Here is an 18812-nt window from a genome sequence, read left to right as displayed (position 1 = left end):
CGTTCGCCTCGCCCACGCCAGGTTTGAACCCCTGCCACACGCGCCGCCAGCGGGGCCCACCGCCAGGCGCCGCCACGGTTGCCATATTGGCGGCCCCCGCTAAAGCGCGGGCCAAAACAGCCAGTACTGACAGCAAAATAAATGTATCGCTCCGCGTAGCGACACCGTGCGGGAGCACCGGAAAATTCGAAGCGCCAGCTCCCCGAACCATCCATCTATAAACTAAGAATAAGAGATCAGAAAACATAAGAAACACGAAACGTGTACGAAGACAGCCTTCGTATCTGCCATCGTAAGCGACATCCTGAACTAAAGCACGTTGAAGGTATTTGAGTTCTATACAGGAGTCATTACACCACGCGTCGATGCCCATAGAGACCACTTGTCTGCCACAAGGCTGCGTAAATGTCGACAGTGCAGCGCAAGTGTGGTCTCTATACGTAAGCGTGTAGTGCCGGAGACTCGGTTGTGACGCCATTCTCGTCTAAAATACCAACCCTATCTTGTGGGATAAAAGTTCCATGCACAGAGGTGCCCCAGACAGGTCGGCCTACGTTTCCATGAGTGAGCCCATCTTTGTCAAAGGCAGCCTTGTCATCCTTGGCGTGTTAGTTTTAGCGAGTTAGTAGAGCGACGTCACGTATAGTGTCGGTGGTTGTCGTAACTAACCGCTAAAATTAACACGCCAAGGATGACAAGGCCGCGTTTGACAAAGGTAGACCCACCCATGTAGACGCCAAATTGTATCTCACAGTGTTTCTATTTGTCGGCCCCCATCGTGACCTTGGATTTCAATAGTCTATCTTGTACCTCACGGCTAGCCGAAAAAAAAAAAACTATTAAGAGGGATGCCGTTAGAGAGATTTGTCATGCCTCCGTGCTTCACATTTTCTGAGCAAATATTTTAAAAGCAACCTGAACAACAACGTCGGTTGCCTGAGATGGCACGCAAACATCCGGTCAGCGATATACAAGAGATGTATACAAAGAGATTTATACAAAAATGCTAGAATGAAAAGCATGTATAACATACCTGAGCAGCTCAAGCAGGCTAGGTGACTATTTGTCACCGCCAAGTTACAAAGGGGATGCCAGTAAATCGTCGGCAGCAGCAGCAGCAGCAGCGCACGCTGACCTAATTACCGTGCTTTGTTTCGTCACATGAACATTAGCCCTTTCAACTGCCGCTAGTAGCGTTTAATGTTTGCACGACGTTAATTACATACTTTTGAGCTGACGTAGTAAATCACACGAGTTCGGGCACACCCGATGATCTACCCCACTCAGGTCTCAGGCTAGGCCGACACCGTACCAACTACGTGGTTATCAGACAGGCCATACAGATATTGAGTTAAATCGAACGTTTACGTTTATGTTTTGCACATGAAGGATAGCGGGAGTAAAAGCTGCACTCAATCAGCTTGACCAGCTCCCAATACGTACAAAGTTCTGCGAATCAGTGACATCTTACTACAAGAAGCAAAAATATCAAGCACGAAATACATACAAGCTTAAGTCATAGTAGAACAGCATTATTTTTAGACACGAATTTAACAGGATACAATAGGTATTGATTAAACATTGTGGAATAACAGTAATGTATAACCATCGAACAAAAGAGAACGAAATTGCGCGCATGTATACACAAGACCCAAAATTGGACTACGCTGATATCATTTGGCAAATCAAACATTACAATTATAAAAACATTGATTCATTTAAAGCCCAACGTTAGGGTTAAAAGGGGTTGCGGATTCTTTTCGCGCCAGAGCAACGTCACCCAGATTGGCTAGGAAAGGCTCACCGTGATACTGCGCTAAACAGGCGTGTAGCATTGCAATGCACTCAGCCTCGCCAAATGCCGGCGACTCCGGATCGATGTCGACCAGTAAAAGCGTGCGCATACCACGTAAACCTCGGCGTACGCACGCGAGCGTTCTTGCACTTCACCGCCCGTGCGCATACACAGATGCGGTGGCCGCGGCCGGGATCGCACCCGCTACCTCGAGCTCCGCAGCGCAAGCCACTGAGCTGCGACGGCGGGTTCACCGAATCTGTGCAGGTCAATCACGGCTACGGAAATGCAAGTTAAAACAGCGCGACCGAAACAAGGACACAAAGGAAAAACACAACACAGGACAAGCGCCGAGTCCACATGTCGGGTCAGCCGCTTATCCATCGGTGCGCATTTTTCTTACTCTTTCAGTCGCGCTTTTTTAACTTACACTGAAGATGAACCAACTAGCATTGGCTAATATTACCTACAGATAACGTCAGTAAATCGGGAACGCGAATCAGAAGGGTCCTTCTTCTCTAATATCCGCCATTAATCATTTCGTGCACATGACACAAGCTGCACCAAAACATCATTTGCATTTTCAGTGCACACTAAAACAGCGTACGAGCATATTTCCTCTTTTTCGTTCTTCGGAGGCTGGCAGAATCAGTATATCTTCAGCTGCGTTGCACGGGTTTTGTTAGACGGAGTGCCAGCTGTCGCCTGTCACTGCTTCGTATACTTTGTCCGTATGTGCGAACTTTTACAGCGGCAGCCATCACGTGGTTTTGAGTCGCTTAAATGCGCACGAAGCTGTCCTAGGGCATCTGCCATAACACATTCAATAGTAGGTAAAACAACGGTGTAATATAGTGTACATGTACAAAGCATCGTCGTCGGTGGGCAATAGGCGTCTTCGATTAGCCGTTGTTAGATATGGAGCTGTTTCCTGCGCCTACTTCGAGTTCCCCAGGACCACATCGAATCGCAGCACATTCCAGAGGAGCGCACGAGCCAACAAGTTCACGTGCAAACAAGTTCGTAAGCCGCCGGTAGCTGTTCTCTGCTTGACTCTTCCAGAAAGCGAGGGGATAGCACGGCACTGTTGGAAGTAAAGTGGGTGCCAAACCAAGACGGCGGTAACACGCCGTGACAGCCGGACGTGCCGGGAAGGCCCAAGCCTACCCCTCTTCGCCTTTGAAGAAGGCATTCGCCACCACTGCGGAGCCGTACCACCGGGAGCAGGTGGGCCCTCGTACAATGGAGCATGAGCGCCCCCCTCCTTCTCCACCTTAGAAGAAGTGCATTGCAAGTCAGCGAGGCAAGACCGCAGAGAGCCGCCGGGTGTGACACCGCGACACGGGCGCCAACGATTGGCCGAATATGGCGTCATCTGAGCGGACTCTCCCATTGGTCAAACATGACGCGACTTCCAGTGCTCGAAGGGTTTATAAGAAGCATTCCAGAGAGACCAGAGCATTCCCTGTTTCCCTGATTGACCTCTCTCGAACTTCTTGCCGCGGGCCGCAGCGTCCGAGTTGCTGCCGGCCCGTAATGACTGTACAACTGTTACTTGACTCTCACCTCTCTGTATATAATGTAAAATAAATACTCCCAAGTTTTGGTTTTCATCCCGAAGTCCGGCCTCCAACCCCTACACCGTCTTTGGCAGTCCCGGACAAACCGAAACGGTGCTCTCAGCCAATGAGCGTCGTGGATGCGGCGTCTCGCGAATTCCTGGACAATCCGGGACGACAAATCGAAGAGGCCCAGTGTGAATTTACGTACGCCTTTCGCAGCAACGTTCGACACAGAGTCGTTAATGCATCCTTATGGTCGTGCACTATACACACGCGTCCTTGTTAGTCGGTGCACGTAATTTCTGATGGATGCGTATAGTAATCGCTAGTTGGCGATAAAGGCAAGTGACCTGGCCACGTGAAACAATAGTTATTATATTGTATGTCTGAGGGGTGTTTTTGCTATACCGTGTAGCTCTTACGAGCCCGTTCTGAAACACTGCTTAGGAACGAAGTGCTGCCAAGAAAGATTCACAGCTGGCGGGAGTTTGGTAGACACTATCACTGTCACGTGCTTTCGAAATTTGGGCGAAACTGCATTTTTTTACAGCAAAGCTGTCCACGGCTAGGATCAGGAAAAAAAATGTGTCCGAGATGTTGACGACAAATCATCATGAGGGCCGATCCTGGTGATAGTGCAGAAAGGGTCCACGCTCAACGGCACATACCCCTGTGGGCTCGGGGACCTGTATATGTATATGTATGAGGTAAAAAAAAAAGAGAAAACAAGCAACGACGTTATGATGTTGACAAAAACAATGCGCCGGAGCGATGAACGCTGTTGCCCAAACGCTAGTCTATGACGATGCGTTAATAAAATAATAAAATAAGATAATAGATAATAAAGAAGTAAAAAATAAAAAAGTAATAAATAAAAAATAAAAGACGAAACAAATAAGGAAGTTGTGTTTGTGTGTTTATTCAACCAATATAGCATACCACCATACAGAACTTAATATCGCTCTTGAGCAATACAGCTTCGCTGGTCTTCGATGTTCACATAGTGGGAGGGCTCTCAATGCTTTTTTTTTTCTCTCCGCTGGATCAGTCTTAGAGAATCTTCCTGTGGCACTTTCCTCACCACGTCGGTCGCCACCCACGCGGATAAGCTTACGAAGCACCTCATCGCAGCGCACGTCGATGCTGGCGTGCGAAGTCTCTCGACGCACGGCCGACCGTTTCCGTCATCCAGTTAGAACATTTTTCTGGCGTCGCTTCAAAACGCGTGGGCGCTCTAGCGGGCAGCGGTCCGGCCGTCTTGGTTAGCCCGCAGCGGGTTCGTCAGACAATGCCTCAAGAAAATTACTTCCGCCTTCAAGGCCACACAGAAACAAAAGCCACGGCGGCTATAAATAAGCGTCAATCAGCGCCGCTACCCTCGAGTTTTCGCGTCCCCTCCGCACCGAGCCCAATGTTAAGCGACGGGCGGTTGCGCTACATTCTGCAGATTAGGATTAGCGCCTAGACGAACGGCTTCCGCCTAGACAGCCCAGAATGAACTGTCACTTCAACGCGCGGCCGTTGGCAACGGTAAGCTGGCGATCACAAAGCCAGACGGCAGGAGGCTGCGAACGAATTATTTTATGTTGTGGCCTCCGAGATCATCATTAACGCGCGGGTAGTCACGAAGATCGCGACTGTTTCAGTGAAAGCTTGCAGACGTCGCGGGAGCTGTAGCTGACGTCAAGTGATACAGAGGAAGGGTTCGAAGAAGTTGACAAGAACAGCTTATAACTAGGGCGTAGTTGGCTATCGTGAAGTCATTCAGTATAGAAGATCTACAGGGCGTGTCTTATTATACAGCGTAAACTAGTTGCGTTCATTTGTTGCGGGAGCGGCAGCGCAAGGCAAACGAGGACAGAACACGCCCGCGTCCTCTGTTCGTCTGTTCGCCCTCCTCTGCGTAGCACCGCCGCTCCCGTAATGAGCAGCTGCTGTACACAGGCACGAGGACGGCTGTCGCGCCAACCATATTCACGCCATAAAAGAGGAATGGATGCGGCACAGCATAACCTTTATCGCTACGATCATTATCATTACGATTAATATAACACAACAATTAATATAGACGGGCTGCCAGTCATGACTGCCATTTGTCCATCTAAGGGCTATCATTACAATCATCCTTCACCGCAGCGGTGGAGCACCAAAACGGCTCGCGAGATCAGTTTACAATGTACTAGCTTTGCTCTGACGATGGCGACTCAAGAAGACAAAACCTTCTGACGTCACGGCATCAGCCCTTCATGACATTTGTCGCGAAATTATGCTGTTGCGAAAATAAAATCTGCATCAGCAGCCTTTTACAACTCGGTACACAGAAACTGTGATTGTCGTGAAATTATCCGTAGTCTCGGCACCACTGCGCGATCTAGTTGAGAGAGCGTGCAAAAAAACGCAACACTACGTTCTGTTGCAAATTACATAAACGCAGAGCCTTCGACATATATCTGCCCTTCTGGCCTGTGGAATCTGTCTCCAACACACCGGGACTACTGAATGATCGATGAACGTCCAACCAGACGATACTAGGTAACACCGACCTCATCTCCGGTCTGCCAATAAGACAATTAACGCACTGCTGTGCTCTTTGAGAAATAATGGCCTGTGTGAGCTCTCCTGACCACCGTGGTAATAGCTGTGAGTGCTCACCACCTCTCCCTCTCTCTCTCTCTACGCTTCCCTCCTCCAGCGCATATATATAGGGCAACCAGTCGGATGCTCTCACGGTTAACGATGCCGCCTTCCCTCTGTATGAGCTATGAAATCCCGTCCACGCTGGTAGCTTCGTAACTCGAGGAGAGAGAGAGAGAGAGAGAGAGAGGGGAAGGCAGGGAGGTTAACCAGAGAAAAAGATCCGGTTGGCTACCCTACGCTGGGGAGAGAGGGGAGGGGGAGGTAAAGTGGTAACAAGGTAGAGATAAGGAAAGGAAGGAGCGTAGACACACAATCACAATCGGTCACTGTCACCGAATACTGTCATCGCACAGCACAGTGACACTTGCCGCACTATCAACATCTGTTCAGGCTACAGCCGCCTGCCCAATTCTGTCGCCCTCAAAAACCGCAACAGTGCCCTCGTCGCCCTCTGCTGCGATGGCTTATGACGGCGGTATTTTAAAATAAGTTCCTCTGTGAGAGGTCTTCGCTCAAAGCGCGCTATCGCGGTTGCGAGTGATTGTCTCTGTAAATTATATCGAGGACAGTCACAAAGAAGGTGTTGAAAAGTGTCCTCGTTACCACAGTCCTCACACGAGGCGTCGTCGGCCCATCCAATTCGGTAAGCGAAAGACTTGGTGGAAGCCACCCCTAGCCATAGTCGACAAAGCAGGGTAGCTTCGCGACGGCAGAGTCCAGCTGGAATACAAAGGCGTAGAGAGGAGTCAAGATTGTGGAGTCGGTAGTCATGAAAACTTCCAGCGTTCCACAAGGAGAACGTGATGTCACGGCTGATCATTCGAAGTTTTCGAGCGGCATCTGTCCTTGATAACGGTATCGGCTCCACTTCGTCCCCTTGAAGAGCCGACCGAGCAGCGTTATCAGCGTGTTCGTTCCCTATGACTCCGCAGTGACTTGGAAGCCATTGAACTGTCACGTGGTGTCCTTTCTCAGTTAAGGTATGAATGAGTTCTCTAATCTCAAATACCAGTTGTTCGTGTGGTCCGCGCCGCAGGGCCGATAGCAAAGATTGCAGTGCAGCCTTCGAGTCACTGAATATTGACCATCTTCGAGGTTGTTCTTGGCTGACGAGACGAAGTGCAGCGCGAAGGGCTGCAAGTTCCGCGGCCATCGGTGTCGTTGGGTGACATGTCTTGAAACAGATGGTGGTGGCTTTCGCTGGGAAGACCACGGCTCCAGAGGAACACTGGAGAGTTGCCGATCCATAAGTATGAATATGTACGTGTACGGCGTACCTCTCGGGCAAAAGGAGCAGAGTTAGTTGTTTAAGAGCAGGTGATGACAGCTCAGATTTTTTCCTGATTCCTGGTGCGGTGAGGTGCACTGCGGGTCGAGCCAAACACCATGGAGGAATTGATGGCTTAGTTGCGGGGGTGCAGCCTGACGGGAGGCAGGTGTAATACTCCGAAATCGTAGTACAAAATGCTGCCTGCGGCCTTTCTGACGGTAGTGTTGCCAGATGGTGGGAACAGGCACGGGCAACGTGCCTAATGTGCACTCTCAACACTTCTACCGCAATGTGTGTTTGTATAGGTTGGTCCCGAGCAATCGCAATAGTCGCTGCAATCGATGTGCATTTTGGCAAACCAAGACAAACCCTGAGAGCCCGAGCTTGAATAGCCTGTAGAGCACGAAGATTTGTCTGGGAGGTGTTGGTCTGTACGGGCAAACTGTATCTCAAGAAGCCCAGAAAAAGAGCCCTGTACAATTCCAACATTGCATGCACTGACATTCCCCAAGTCTTACCTCCCAGAAACTTGAAAAGTTGCGAGATTGCTGTCAGACGCTTTTTCAAGTAGGTCACGTGCGGGCTCCATAAGAGATCTCTATCAATGATTATGCGAAGAAATTTGTGAGTCTTCTCATAAGAAATTATCTGGCCATTTATTGATATGGCGTAGGGTGTCATTGGTTTGCGAGTGAACGCCATCAGTGCACATTTGTCTGACGAGATTTCAAGACCTTGGTTGCGGGTCAGTACGGGCAAACTGTATCTCAAGAAGCCCAGAAAAAGAGCCCTGTACAATTCCAACATTGCATGCACTGACATTCCCCAAGTCTTTCCTCCCAGAAACTTGAAAAGTTGGGAGATTGCTGTCAGACGCTTCTTCAAGTAGGTCACGTGCGGGCTCCATAAGAGATCTCTATCAATGATTATGCCAGGAAATTTGTGAGTCTTCTCATAAGAAATTATCTGGCCATTTATTGATATGGCGTAGGGTGTCATTGGTTTGCGAGTGAACGCCATCAGTGCACATTTGTCTGACGAGATTTCAAGACCTTGGTTGCGGAGGTATATAGATGTCAGAGTAGCAGCTTTTTGAAGTCTTGCACGTATCTGAGGACGTGTCACACCTGAGGTCCATATACATATGTCGTCGGCGTACATTGATATCTTGATCGCTGCTGGTAGATGATCAACGAGACCAATGAGTGTGAGGTTGAATAGGGTAGGGCTTAGTACACCGCCTTGAGGAACACCTTGGTACGTGTAGTGTAGTGCGGTTTTACCATCACCGGTACAGACACAGAACGATCTCATAAAAAGGTAATGAGAGATCCATTGGAAAACTCGACCACCTAGGCCAACCATCTCAAGAGCATCGAGGATAGCCTCGTGAGATACGTTATCGTATGCCCCCTTGACATCCAAGAACAAAGCTGCAGATAATCTTTTGCGTGACTTTTGAAGCTGGACGTACGTAGCGAGATCAACAACACTGTCTACTGAAGAGCGATCTCGACGAAAACCAGCCATGCAATTCGGTAACATGTTGTAGTGCTCCAGGTACCACTCCAAGCGGGCAAGGATAATCTTTTCCATTATCTTTCCCACACAGCTGGCCAGCGCTATTGGGCGGTATGAGGTGGGTTCAAGTGGGGACTTGCCTTGCTTCAGGAGAGGGACCAAGCGGCTTATCTTCCATTCTTCGAAATTATTGAAAAACAGAGCACGTGAACGAGGCACGAACGACGGGACACAGGCACTACGCCTTTCGTGTCCCGTTCGTGTTCTCTGCTTTCGTTCTAATGGCTACGCACCAACTAGCCACACAACAAGTCATTATCCAGGAATTGCCCGCGTTACCGCCTTCCACGTGCTCGACGCCTCTTTAGCGGCAGTCGCTATCGCCGGGACGCGCGCGTCTCAACCCTTGGAAGCGATCCAGAACTGTCTGGGGCGGCGGCTCGCTGGCCCCTTTCTGCCGGACGCCCCTAACGAACAGCCCGTTGTCTCCGCAAATAGCGCAGGCGGGCACCGAAAACGGTTCTGAAACGTCGCGATGAACAATCGAAGGAGCTTGAGCAGTCGAGGACGCCCGAGATTAATGCACTGTACTGTCCCTCTGTACTGTTCGAAGCGTGAGTCATGGCCAGATTACTACGCACGAAGCACCAACGCCCGTTGGCATTTCATATGCATACAGCCACGTTCACTTGGATGGCTGAACAACGGTATAATGAATCTCATCGCAAGATCCTCGAAGGGCAACGTGGACGTGATTCTAAGGTTACTTGTCACTTGCGACTTCGAAAAGTCAGGGTAAAATAGCATTTACGTTGACAGTTCGTTGCTTCTTTGACTGGTCGAAAATAACCAACTATGAGGCAAGAGCGCTGGCGAATGACAAGGGTTCCCAGTGCAGCTCAAAATTTTGGCCGCTTAACATGCCTCGTGTACTTCCGGTGCGTCGGTGCAGTGAACATATCTCGCATAGCTGCTAGTGACCGCGCGTTCTATGAAGTTGTGCAAGCCCTAAGTACACATTTGGGGGCGTTTGAAATATGTTCACCTCGCACCATCGTCACGAGGCAAATAACGAAGGCACGGGCACAGTGACTGTACGCACTTTTAAGCCTATCCCGCACTATAAAGTCTGATGTAGTTTCAAAGGGAATATAGACAGTTTCTGCGCGCCATCTATTGGACAATCTAAGCAAAGCACTTGCAAGAGGCTTGCACACACAATAAAAATGGCGGGTCAACCAATGCGTATACTCGGAAACCGCTCTGTGCGCACGCACCGTAAAACCCATATTTCGCATCGTCATCCACGACGCCAGGCCGCGTTTACTCGCGTGTCCTACCTCATGCACACAGGTAGCCAGTCTGCCGATGCTTGCACTGAAGGGCACTTGTGCTTGACAGTTTATTTAACTCCCGCAAGAACACACACACACACACACACACACACACACACACACACACACACACACACACACACACACACACACACACACACACATATATATATATATATATATATCATTGGCGAAACTTCGCTGCGCGAAAATAAGGCGACAGCCAAAGTCCTCTATAATGGCAGTGCTTCCCCAAGGAACGAAACATAACCCATAGAAAGACGCTTTCGAGTGGACAGGTAGTTCACGACAACCAGCGTGATAGTGTCTCAAAAGTTTTCATGGAATCCAACAAGAAGTTTGGTTTTGTGCTCTTGTTCACGGTTAGTCCCTCATGCGTCCAACTGACAAGGAAAACGTGTCTTTCTTTTTGTTTTTGCCAACGCTGACTGCCGACGATATGCGACCGGAAGTTTCTGGCGGCGCAGGCACAGCGCTGCCCGTGGTGCTGAATAAATGGTATACCTTCTTGCTGTTTGCAAGCAAAGCACCTGGAATGTTTTCCGTCTCGCCTGCCAACCACACCTGCTAGGTCTACATGACAACAAACAGAATGACACTCGATAACAGACTGTTTAGACATCGCCTCGCCTCGCCTACCGCAATCTTACTGCAGGCCACTACTTCTCAAGATCACTTCTGCAACTACGCGCATGAAGCATCTCTGTCGCATTCCAACAGACTCCAAACGCACTTGCCATCATTCAACGCAGTGGAAAACGCAAGTTTCACCACCAAGGTGCGAGAAAGAAATCGGGACTCAAGTCACTGGAGGCTTCGTTTGGGAGTGTTTTTAATGCTGCGGGTGGCATTGCGGATAGATTCGTCACGCGACTGCAGTGTCCCTGGCGGTCCGTAATTACACACCAATCATGTGACAGAGGTGATTTTTTTTATTACCTTGCGTTTAATGCTACACGCAGATTCAATTGGTTTTCAAGGTTATCTTTTTATATACTGTAAAGGGCAAAAAAAACGTTGACCTGCCAGCTCTTTCAGGTTTGTCTGAGTATTTCAGGTACGACTGTATGTTGGCGGTAACGCGAGTCGGTACGCACAGATGAAATGAAAACCGTGGAGCCTTGTGATGTAACATCACGTGACACATACCTTACAACGTGGAGGAAGGAAAATATAGGAGGGAGCATTACGTCACGTAGCCAGCCTTGGCAAGCGAATGCTCTGTGAAGCCACAGTGGCGGCCCAACACGTGACCTCTTGCGTCGAGATCACGGAGCAAGAATCGATATTCGCTGAGACGTATGATTCCCAGTATGTATCATCATCATCATCATCCTGGTTACGCCCACTGCAGGGCAAAGGCCTCTGCCATACTTCTCCCACTACCCAGTATGGATGCCAGTAGTTTTTATCCTGTGTGCGATTGCTCAGCTGCTCTGCCGTAGCTCTGCCTGCAGAGCGGGAACACTAAAACTAGCCGCGCACTTTGACGTGTGATCACTTGTTGGGCCACCCCTGCCCCAGCAGATTTCGGCTTCCACCGCGTTGCGGTATGCTCCCTCCTCTTTTTTCCTTCCTCCATGCGTGCTCCACAAGCTCAAACTGTCATTCTGTTTCTCTGCTGTCTAAAAAACCGTAGGAAAATGAAGAAAAATGTTCGACGATTACGATATTCCCTAATGTGAAATTTGAACGCAGCTGTATATGTCTTTTTATTTCGCGATATATTGAGGCAAATAATATGAGACCGAGATCACCACACCGACTGGCTGTGGGCCAGTGCCGTCAGCGCGTTCGCAGAGGGAGGGGCAGTGTGGGAACCCTGGCACATTATGAGCGGCATCTGAGCCAGCCGTGGAAGAAGACGACCACGAACGCGCGAGCAGTGGCACGGGCACATTAGCGCGGTTACGCCGAGGGACGCCGGCGTCCAACCCAGCAACTGGCGCATCAGAGCTGCACTTGAAAAGAGCCATCTTATAGCTGACTAGCGCGCTTTATGGACAAGGACGACAGAAGGAAGCAAATGATGCACACACGGCGCTGACACCGTAGGAGCCCTATGCGTACATCATTTCTGTCCACTGTCGTCCTTCTCGGTGACGGACCGCGTATTCAGGACTGATGATGCACCAACAGGCCCAAACAGCAGCGTTAGTGAATGCTACGTCCTCATTCCCCAATAAAAAAACATGATATATAGGAAAGCAAACTACAGACACTCGAGCATACTAGCCATACAAGAAAAGAAGATGAAAGAGGAAACGGATACACGTAAAAACCTCAACCGGAGCCCTGGTCCGTGACACACGCGCACATTTATTAATGCGAGATCATGACACCGAGAGAGCGCTGTACTGCATACACATGCGGACGGTCTGCCTGCCTCACCTCTGCTGCCTGACATATCCGTCCGGTTGGCTGGCCATGTTGGCGGCGGAGTGGGCCAACAGGGGGAGCTGGTCTGGCCCGACGGGCGACTCCGGCGTCGAGACCAGGTGCGGTCGCTGGGCCTCGTACAGGGTCACTCGCACGCGCCACGCCTCCTCCTCCTCGCCCCTCCTGCGACCGAGAGGGAGAAACAGAAAAACACGCACATTTAAGCACGCGGTCACCGTCATGCCGTGAACAAGCACCAGCTCGCCAGATCACCTAATCTAAGCAGGGGGGTATACTCCCCGGCTTAAAATGCACATATCCACTATAGGCGGACTCTTATAAGAGTCCGCCTATAGTGGATATGTGCATTTCGTCTGCTTCTGAAATGCTAATTGGCTGTGGCCCCTCGGTGCTGCGGACGCGCAGCCCAGCCAATCAGAACTTCAACAGCAGACGAAATGGACATGTCCACTAGATGGACTCTTGCAGAACACCTCCCCAGCATTGTGTTTAGCTGTGAGGGAGACAATCAATGTCGGGCTAGTTGGGTGCGTATTGCAGAATTGAGAGATTCCAACTACTGCCAAACAGGCGCACGAAAACAGGTGCACACATAGTACGACGTTAGACTTCAACTCAATCTCCGTCTCTGGACAGTTATGATGTCGCGGAGTCGATCTACTTTCAATAAGCACTATTCTGGCTCACACTGTAACTAGTCATACTCCCAAGTCACCCTCAGAGACTAGTCGTAAGAGATGCATTGCACAATGATGCGAGACGAGAACAGCATCCAACTGTCGCACTGTTCTTGAGTTCCAACTAGCCGACATTCAGAATGACGCTGCTTTCCAGTAAGCTCAACGCCGCCAACCACATCGTACCTTGAGCAAGCCGCAGTGCGCGAACCGAGCACTTCGCGCGTCATTCCACGACGCGTTCCTATAAGGACAACGCTGCGAGAAGTTGGAGTCAACGACTGCAAGCGGCAGCCGCGACTCGATCGAGTGACGACGGCCCTCGCACGACGGTGCCGCCATCTCGAGCGAGGTGAGGACGCCACCTGAGCTGACCTTTCCGTAAGCCGCCCTCCGATAGCCTGCTTTTATTTCCTGTCGCTATGGTAGGCACGAACACAAACTTAGACCAGGAAAAAATGCCCGACATTCCCTTTACATACATAATTTATTCCTCAACGTCAAATGCCCGTTCCCCGTGACATGCTTTATTTGTTGGGAAATATCTGTCGAGGCGACGCTATAGCAAGGTCCGCCCCTCCGCTGTCGCGGATTGCGAAACCAAACTGGCACCCTTTCCCTGCAGCACCTCATTTTCGTCCACTGCGCCGTCGTCTTCGGCTACGCCCTTGTACGACGTCAATTACAGCTGCTTTCTGACGCAACTATGCGTCGCTAAGCTTTAAAGCTATGTACGCGAGACGTCTAAAACATCGATTACAGCAAATCTCTGCCGATCACCCCCCCCCCCCCTTTCTTACCCGAAACAAAAAAAGGCACGCGCGCTACTTTAATACGGACGACTCCAAGCTTGCAATCACCGTTGCCGGCCAGCGCGTAAAGATCCCACTAGCACGACAGTCCACGAAGGAAGAAGGAAAAATAAAGAGTATAGAAATAAGGAAATTGAGCAAGGAAGGGCGCAATAGAGAAGGCAGATACAGATATGAAAAAGAAAGAATTTCAAGCACTAGAAACTAAAGAAAAATGGATAGGCGGAAAGGGAGCGAGCAGTTAATTAAGGCCTGGATAATGGAATGATTCTATTCTAATTATTTTCGCAGTTCGTCAGTAGCATAAGCGGCGTTCCGCTTACGCACGTCATCACCGGGATCGTAGGTGGTGGATGACAAGAAAATATCATAGTTTCACCATAAGGACGAAGCAATGAATGCGATAGCAACATGTTAGAATATTACACGAAATGTAAAACGCGTAGCTGTAGTGTCAGTATGAATTCAACTTATGAAGTTTTGCTAAGACAGAACACACAGGCAACTCGTACTGCAAAGATATCTCGCGCAGAGGCAAACGACAGCCGAGACGAAGTGAGCCTCGCGGGATGCGCACTCGTCACTAAGTCACGCAAGAAAAATTGGCCCTAAACAATCAGAGGACCACGGCGCACTACTGCCGACGAGCTAGGGACCACACTAAAGGTGACAGCGTCACCCAATGTCATTAAAGGACCCGCTCTGGCTGTAAAAACGCTTCCAGCAGAGGCACAAACGACGGTACAAGCTGCAGGGCCCATCTTCGTGATTGGTCACGGAAAAAGAAAAAAACAAATAGACAGGCCCTAAACCAAAGGACAAAGACGCACCACCGTCGAAATAAAGGTGACGAGCGGCGAAGTTTCGGGCGCGTTGCGGCTGGTGACAGGTGCCGAGTTACCTGGGAATAAGTGATGAGCGAAACGGGTCTCCGTCGCGAAACAGAAACCTCCACCACCGTCCGTCGTCGGAGTTCGTGCGAGTTCCGCCTGAACATGGGCGTGTCCGGATGACAGTTCCCGCGAGGCAAAACAAAACCCACGCAATCTCTGGCAGGCCCCCCACACGCGAACGCCGAGCTAAGGTCAAGGCCAGAGCAGCGCACGCGACCGCTGCCAGCGGGACGAGCGCCCACGTTCCAAGGCCGCGGAGAGGTGACGCACGGCAGCTAATGGTCGCGTGCGATTTAGCAACGACCGTATTAAACGCAGCTGAGCATTACTAAGTAGTTAGCTGATGAAACAAGAAGCGCGGGTTTTGACTGACGGACTGACTGATTTGGATGACTGATTGATTAATTGGAAACGTCGGTAACAAGTACAGTATGTCGCCGGCGCTTCTTCACATGTTAAGTTTCTCAATACCTGAATGATACCAAGAGCGCAGCGAGATATAAAGAAGGAAGCAATTCCTATTTGAAGATGAAATGCCTCTCCAAAAGACTTCGTTAATTTGAACTTGTCGACGAACACATTAAAGAAATTAGAAAGGGATGCGAATCATCTCCCATAACGTAGTCAGTGATTTCTTCGTCTTTCTTCTTACGGTAAATTCGGAAAGACCGCACTACAGCCCGCCCAGAGCCGAAAAACACAGCGTTATTTTTTTTCCTTCTCTCCTCCTTTGAGTTGCGAAATTTGCATAATCAAGCAAAACGAAACATTTCATTCGGACACGCCAAAGTCACTTTCGGGAACACTATCACACATGTAGTATACGCAGGCACACACAAGAGCACGCGCGCACCTCACCGATAGCGACGCTCGTGCATCAATTAAAGCGCGCGTGAGGTGTCAAATGACGCGGTCGAGTTCAGTCCGCAATTAGCATTCGAGAGAGGGGCGTTTCCAGACAAACAACGCCGGGATTTCGCGCTGGAAAGGCGCCGCCCCATCACGGCGATGGGAGCGTCGCCACCCCATTAATCGAGGCGTTACCCCCCAGCGTATCTGGTTTCAATAAACGCAGTTCCGGCGGCGACGCGGGCGCGTTCGAGCTCATTATCCCACTCGTCAGGTACACGCGGCGCGTGGCAGTGCACACGAGGCCAGGAAGAAGCTGCGATCGCCGGAAGTGCCCCGCGCGCACACTCGCACATCCACCGCCGCGGTGCAGGGCGATATGGCGTTCGCGTGCACCGGGAGGCATGCAATATGCAGGCCGCCGCCGAAATGCGCAGGCAGTCTCCCTTTCCGGGTTTCGTACACCGCGGCGCGTGCAGACACGCGAGCGTGCGCGCTCGACCGTGGTTGCGTTGCGACGCAGGCGGGAAAGCGAGCATGCAGCGCAACCATGCACGGCCCGAGCACTGCAGGCGGATAAATGGGAAACCGGAAGTCGAAACGAGGCGTTCGGTTCGTTCAGTCTCGCCTCAATACGACACCGAACCACCGCCCGACGACGACGGAAACGTCGCGTCCCTTTGCTCGTTTTTTTATCGTCTGCTCGCTTTCTGTCTTTTTTTTTTTCTTTCCCGTTTTCTTCTCCAGAACTTCATCATTATTAGTATTATTCTTTATCTCCTCCAGCGTGAGCTGACAAAAGAAAAATCATTGAATTAGGACGGTGACACCGGTCACCAGCACGACGCAACGGAGGTCCGAAGCGAATCGGGATGACGGGGCCAAAGAGCAAAAGATTACGCGCGTGCTCTCGACACCTTGCGCGCGGAGGGGCATATGGAGACGGTGCTGGCGTGGGACGTAGTACTATATACGTATGCCGGCCGGCCAGATAGGAAAGTGCAAGGCTGTGGGTGTATGGAACGAGAAAAACCGGTCGGCCTAAACTTTCTAACGAGGCCTGAGCCGAACTTTCAAGCGTTCAGACAGAATTTAAAAAAAAGAAGGGAGAGTAACCAGGCATGGCCGCAAAAGGAAGGCTACGCGGATGGACTCGGTCGCGTTGCGTCAAAAGGAAACGCGGAAGGAAAGTTCGCAGACGAAACCATTGCGGCAGTGCGTGGAAGGCAGCTTACAGGGAACGGTCTCAGTCGAGACTGAATGCCACGAGCATACTTCAAATGCACATACTTTTGAAACGGTATAGTGTTGCATCGCGCGGGACCTGCAGTGGTATAGCTCACTGGCTATGACGTTGCGCGGCTCAAGACCTCGGGTTCACTTTCGGCAGTGGCCGCATTTCTACGGAGGCATACAGCAAAAAAGGCTCGTGTGCTTACCTACAATTTCGGCGGACGTTAAAGAACTCTAGGTGGTCGAAATTATTCCGGAGTCCCCAGCCACGGCATGCCTGATAATCATTAGATCGTGGTTGTGGCACGTAAAACTGCAGCATTTAATTAAAATTGTATCGCGCACTAACGCTGCATGTCTGCGGTTTCGCGTTAAGGAAACAACGTGGCCCGGTCAAGGTGACGAAGCGATAAACTGGCCGCACCTGATTCCTTCGACTGTTCTCGCGTATCTCGTCGTTTTGATTAAACGAATATTCGTCCATTCGAACGACCTTCGTCGTCGCCGGGCTAAACACGTTGCTTCGTGTCCATCTGCAGTTTCAGATATCGGTGTCACGTCTTTCCTTCCGTGTTCCTTTGAACGTTTCAGTGCACTTCCAGCCATTCGTCCATAAACGCGAGCGTTATACGCGACAAAGGAAGCGAGCAGTGATTACGGCTTCATTTACGACGCTCACGCCTCTCTCCCTTACGATCCGGCGCTCACCCCACAGACGGCGCGCACGAGGTCGGCCACTGAATATTTCAGGCGTGGCGCGCCAGCTGCCGGTCGAGGACGTGCGACGAAACCGAGCCGCGGCCGCTTTTCGGCGACGATGAATGGGTTCTCTCCGCGCTGGAAACGAGTACGCTGGGCCCGGTTCGCACAACGATGCTACCTTTTCAAAACTACGGCACGGCAAGCGAATCTGAGGTCATCGCATTTATTCGCGGAGAAAAACGACCGCAGAGCCAGTTTGGCATTGCAATATGAAAGACGCAGCTTCGACACCTATGCAATCACATCAGCTGTGAAGTCCTGCCATTACTCTCTAGATGACAAGGAATGACCAGCCCTCGACGCTGTACTGTTTTTTTTTTTTCGGCACACAGCCGTCGTGTGTAGGTACACGCGGTTACAGGTGTGCATGCAAGGAAATAATGGAATATGTAATAAGAGTAATGAAACGTGCAACGCAGTTACGGCGTAGACCCAATTAGTAATTCGCCAAACACCAATAACACCAAAATAAGTAATTCTATGCAAAAGTGACGGTTTTTGCCACAACTACCATAAGTCGACCACTCCGACAAAAAGGAGACTCTTCTGCTAATTAATTTGTTTCGCAAAGCGCGCTGAGTGGCAGTTTTTTAAAGCTGAAGTCGGTGCAAGTTTTTCACTGCGGCGGATACGGCAAGAGCCCCATATCATCTGTAGATGCTATATAAAAGATACGGGGCAGGAAAAAGGAAAGGAAAAGTAGGCCATATAAGTTCTCTTGTTGCTGAATCGAAGGTAGGGTGAAGCTGGAGCTGCAGCGGCCGTTCTTTTTTTTTTTTTCTCGGTCTTTATGGGATGTTTCGTGGGCATTAAATCAAAATAGCTTAATTATTCATATGTGCGGTAGCGCTGAAGATAGCGCCATTGGATATTATTTGACACGAAGTTCAAATCGGTCCTGCGTTAGAATAATTGAGCTGACTGGCTGTACGCCATCCGGTATACCTTGGCCTTCAGAAGCGCCACGTCAGTACGCTAATCCGGCACGCCCACGCGACACAACGATGCGAGCACGGAGCCCGCCAGCCGGAACAAGAGCTCCGCGT

At 50.4% G+C, this 18812-nt stretch overlaps 1 protein-coding gene across 1 annotated transcript in view; it reads right to left on the bottom strand.

Annotated features, from left to right (window-relative positions):
* LOC139060763 (uncharacterized) overlaps positions 1 to 18812 on the bottom strand; it is a 169446-nt gene that overhangs the window by 26909 nt on the left and 123725 nt on the right. The window contains exon 3 of the mRNA XM_070539875.1: positions 12532 to 12702. Within this exon, the coding sequence (XP_070395976.1) occupies positions 12532 to 12702 (171 nt within the window). The remainder of the gene's footprint in view (positions 1 to 12531; positions 12703 to 18812) is intronic.

This window comes from Dermacentor albipictus, chromosome 6, assembly GCF_038994185.2.
Source record: "Dermacentor albipictus isolate Rhodes 1998 colony chromosome 6, USDA_Dalb.pri_finalv2, whole genome shotgun sequence".
Taxonomy (NCBI): domain Eukaryota; kingdom Metazoa; phylum Arthropoda; class Arachnida; order Ixodida; family Ixodidae; genus Dermacentor; species Dermacentor albipictus.
The sequence above is the reverse complement of the archived record's forward strand: the minus strand, read 5'-3'. Positions and strand labels throughout refer to the sequence as shown.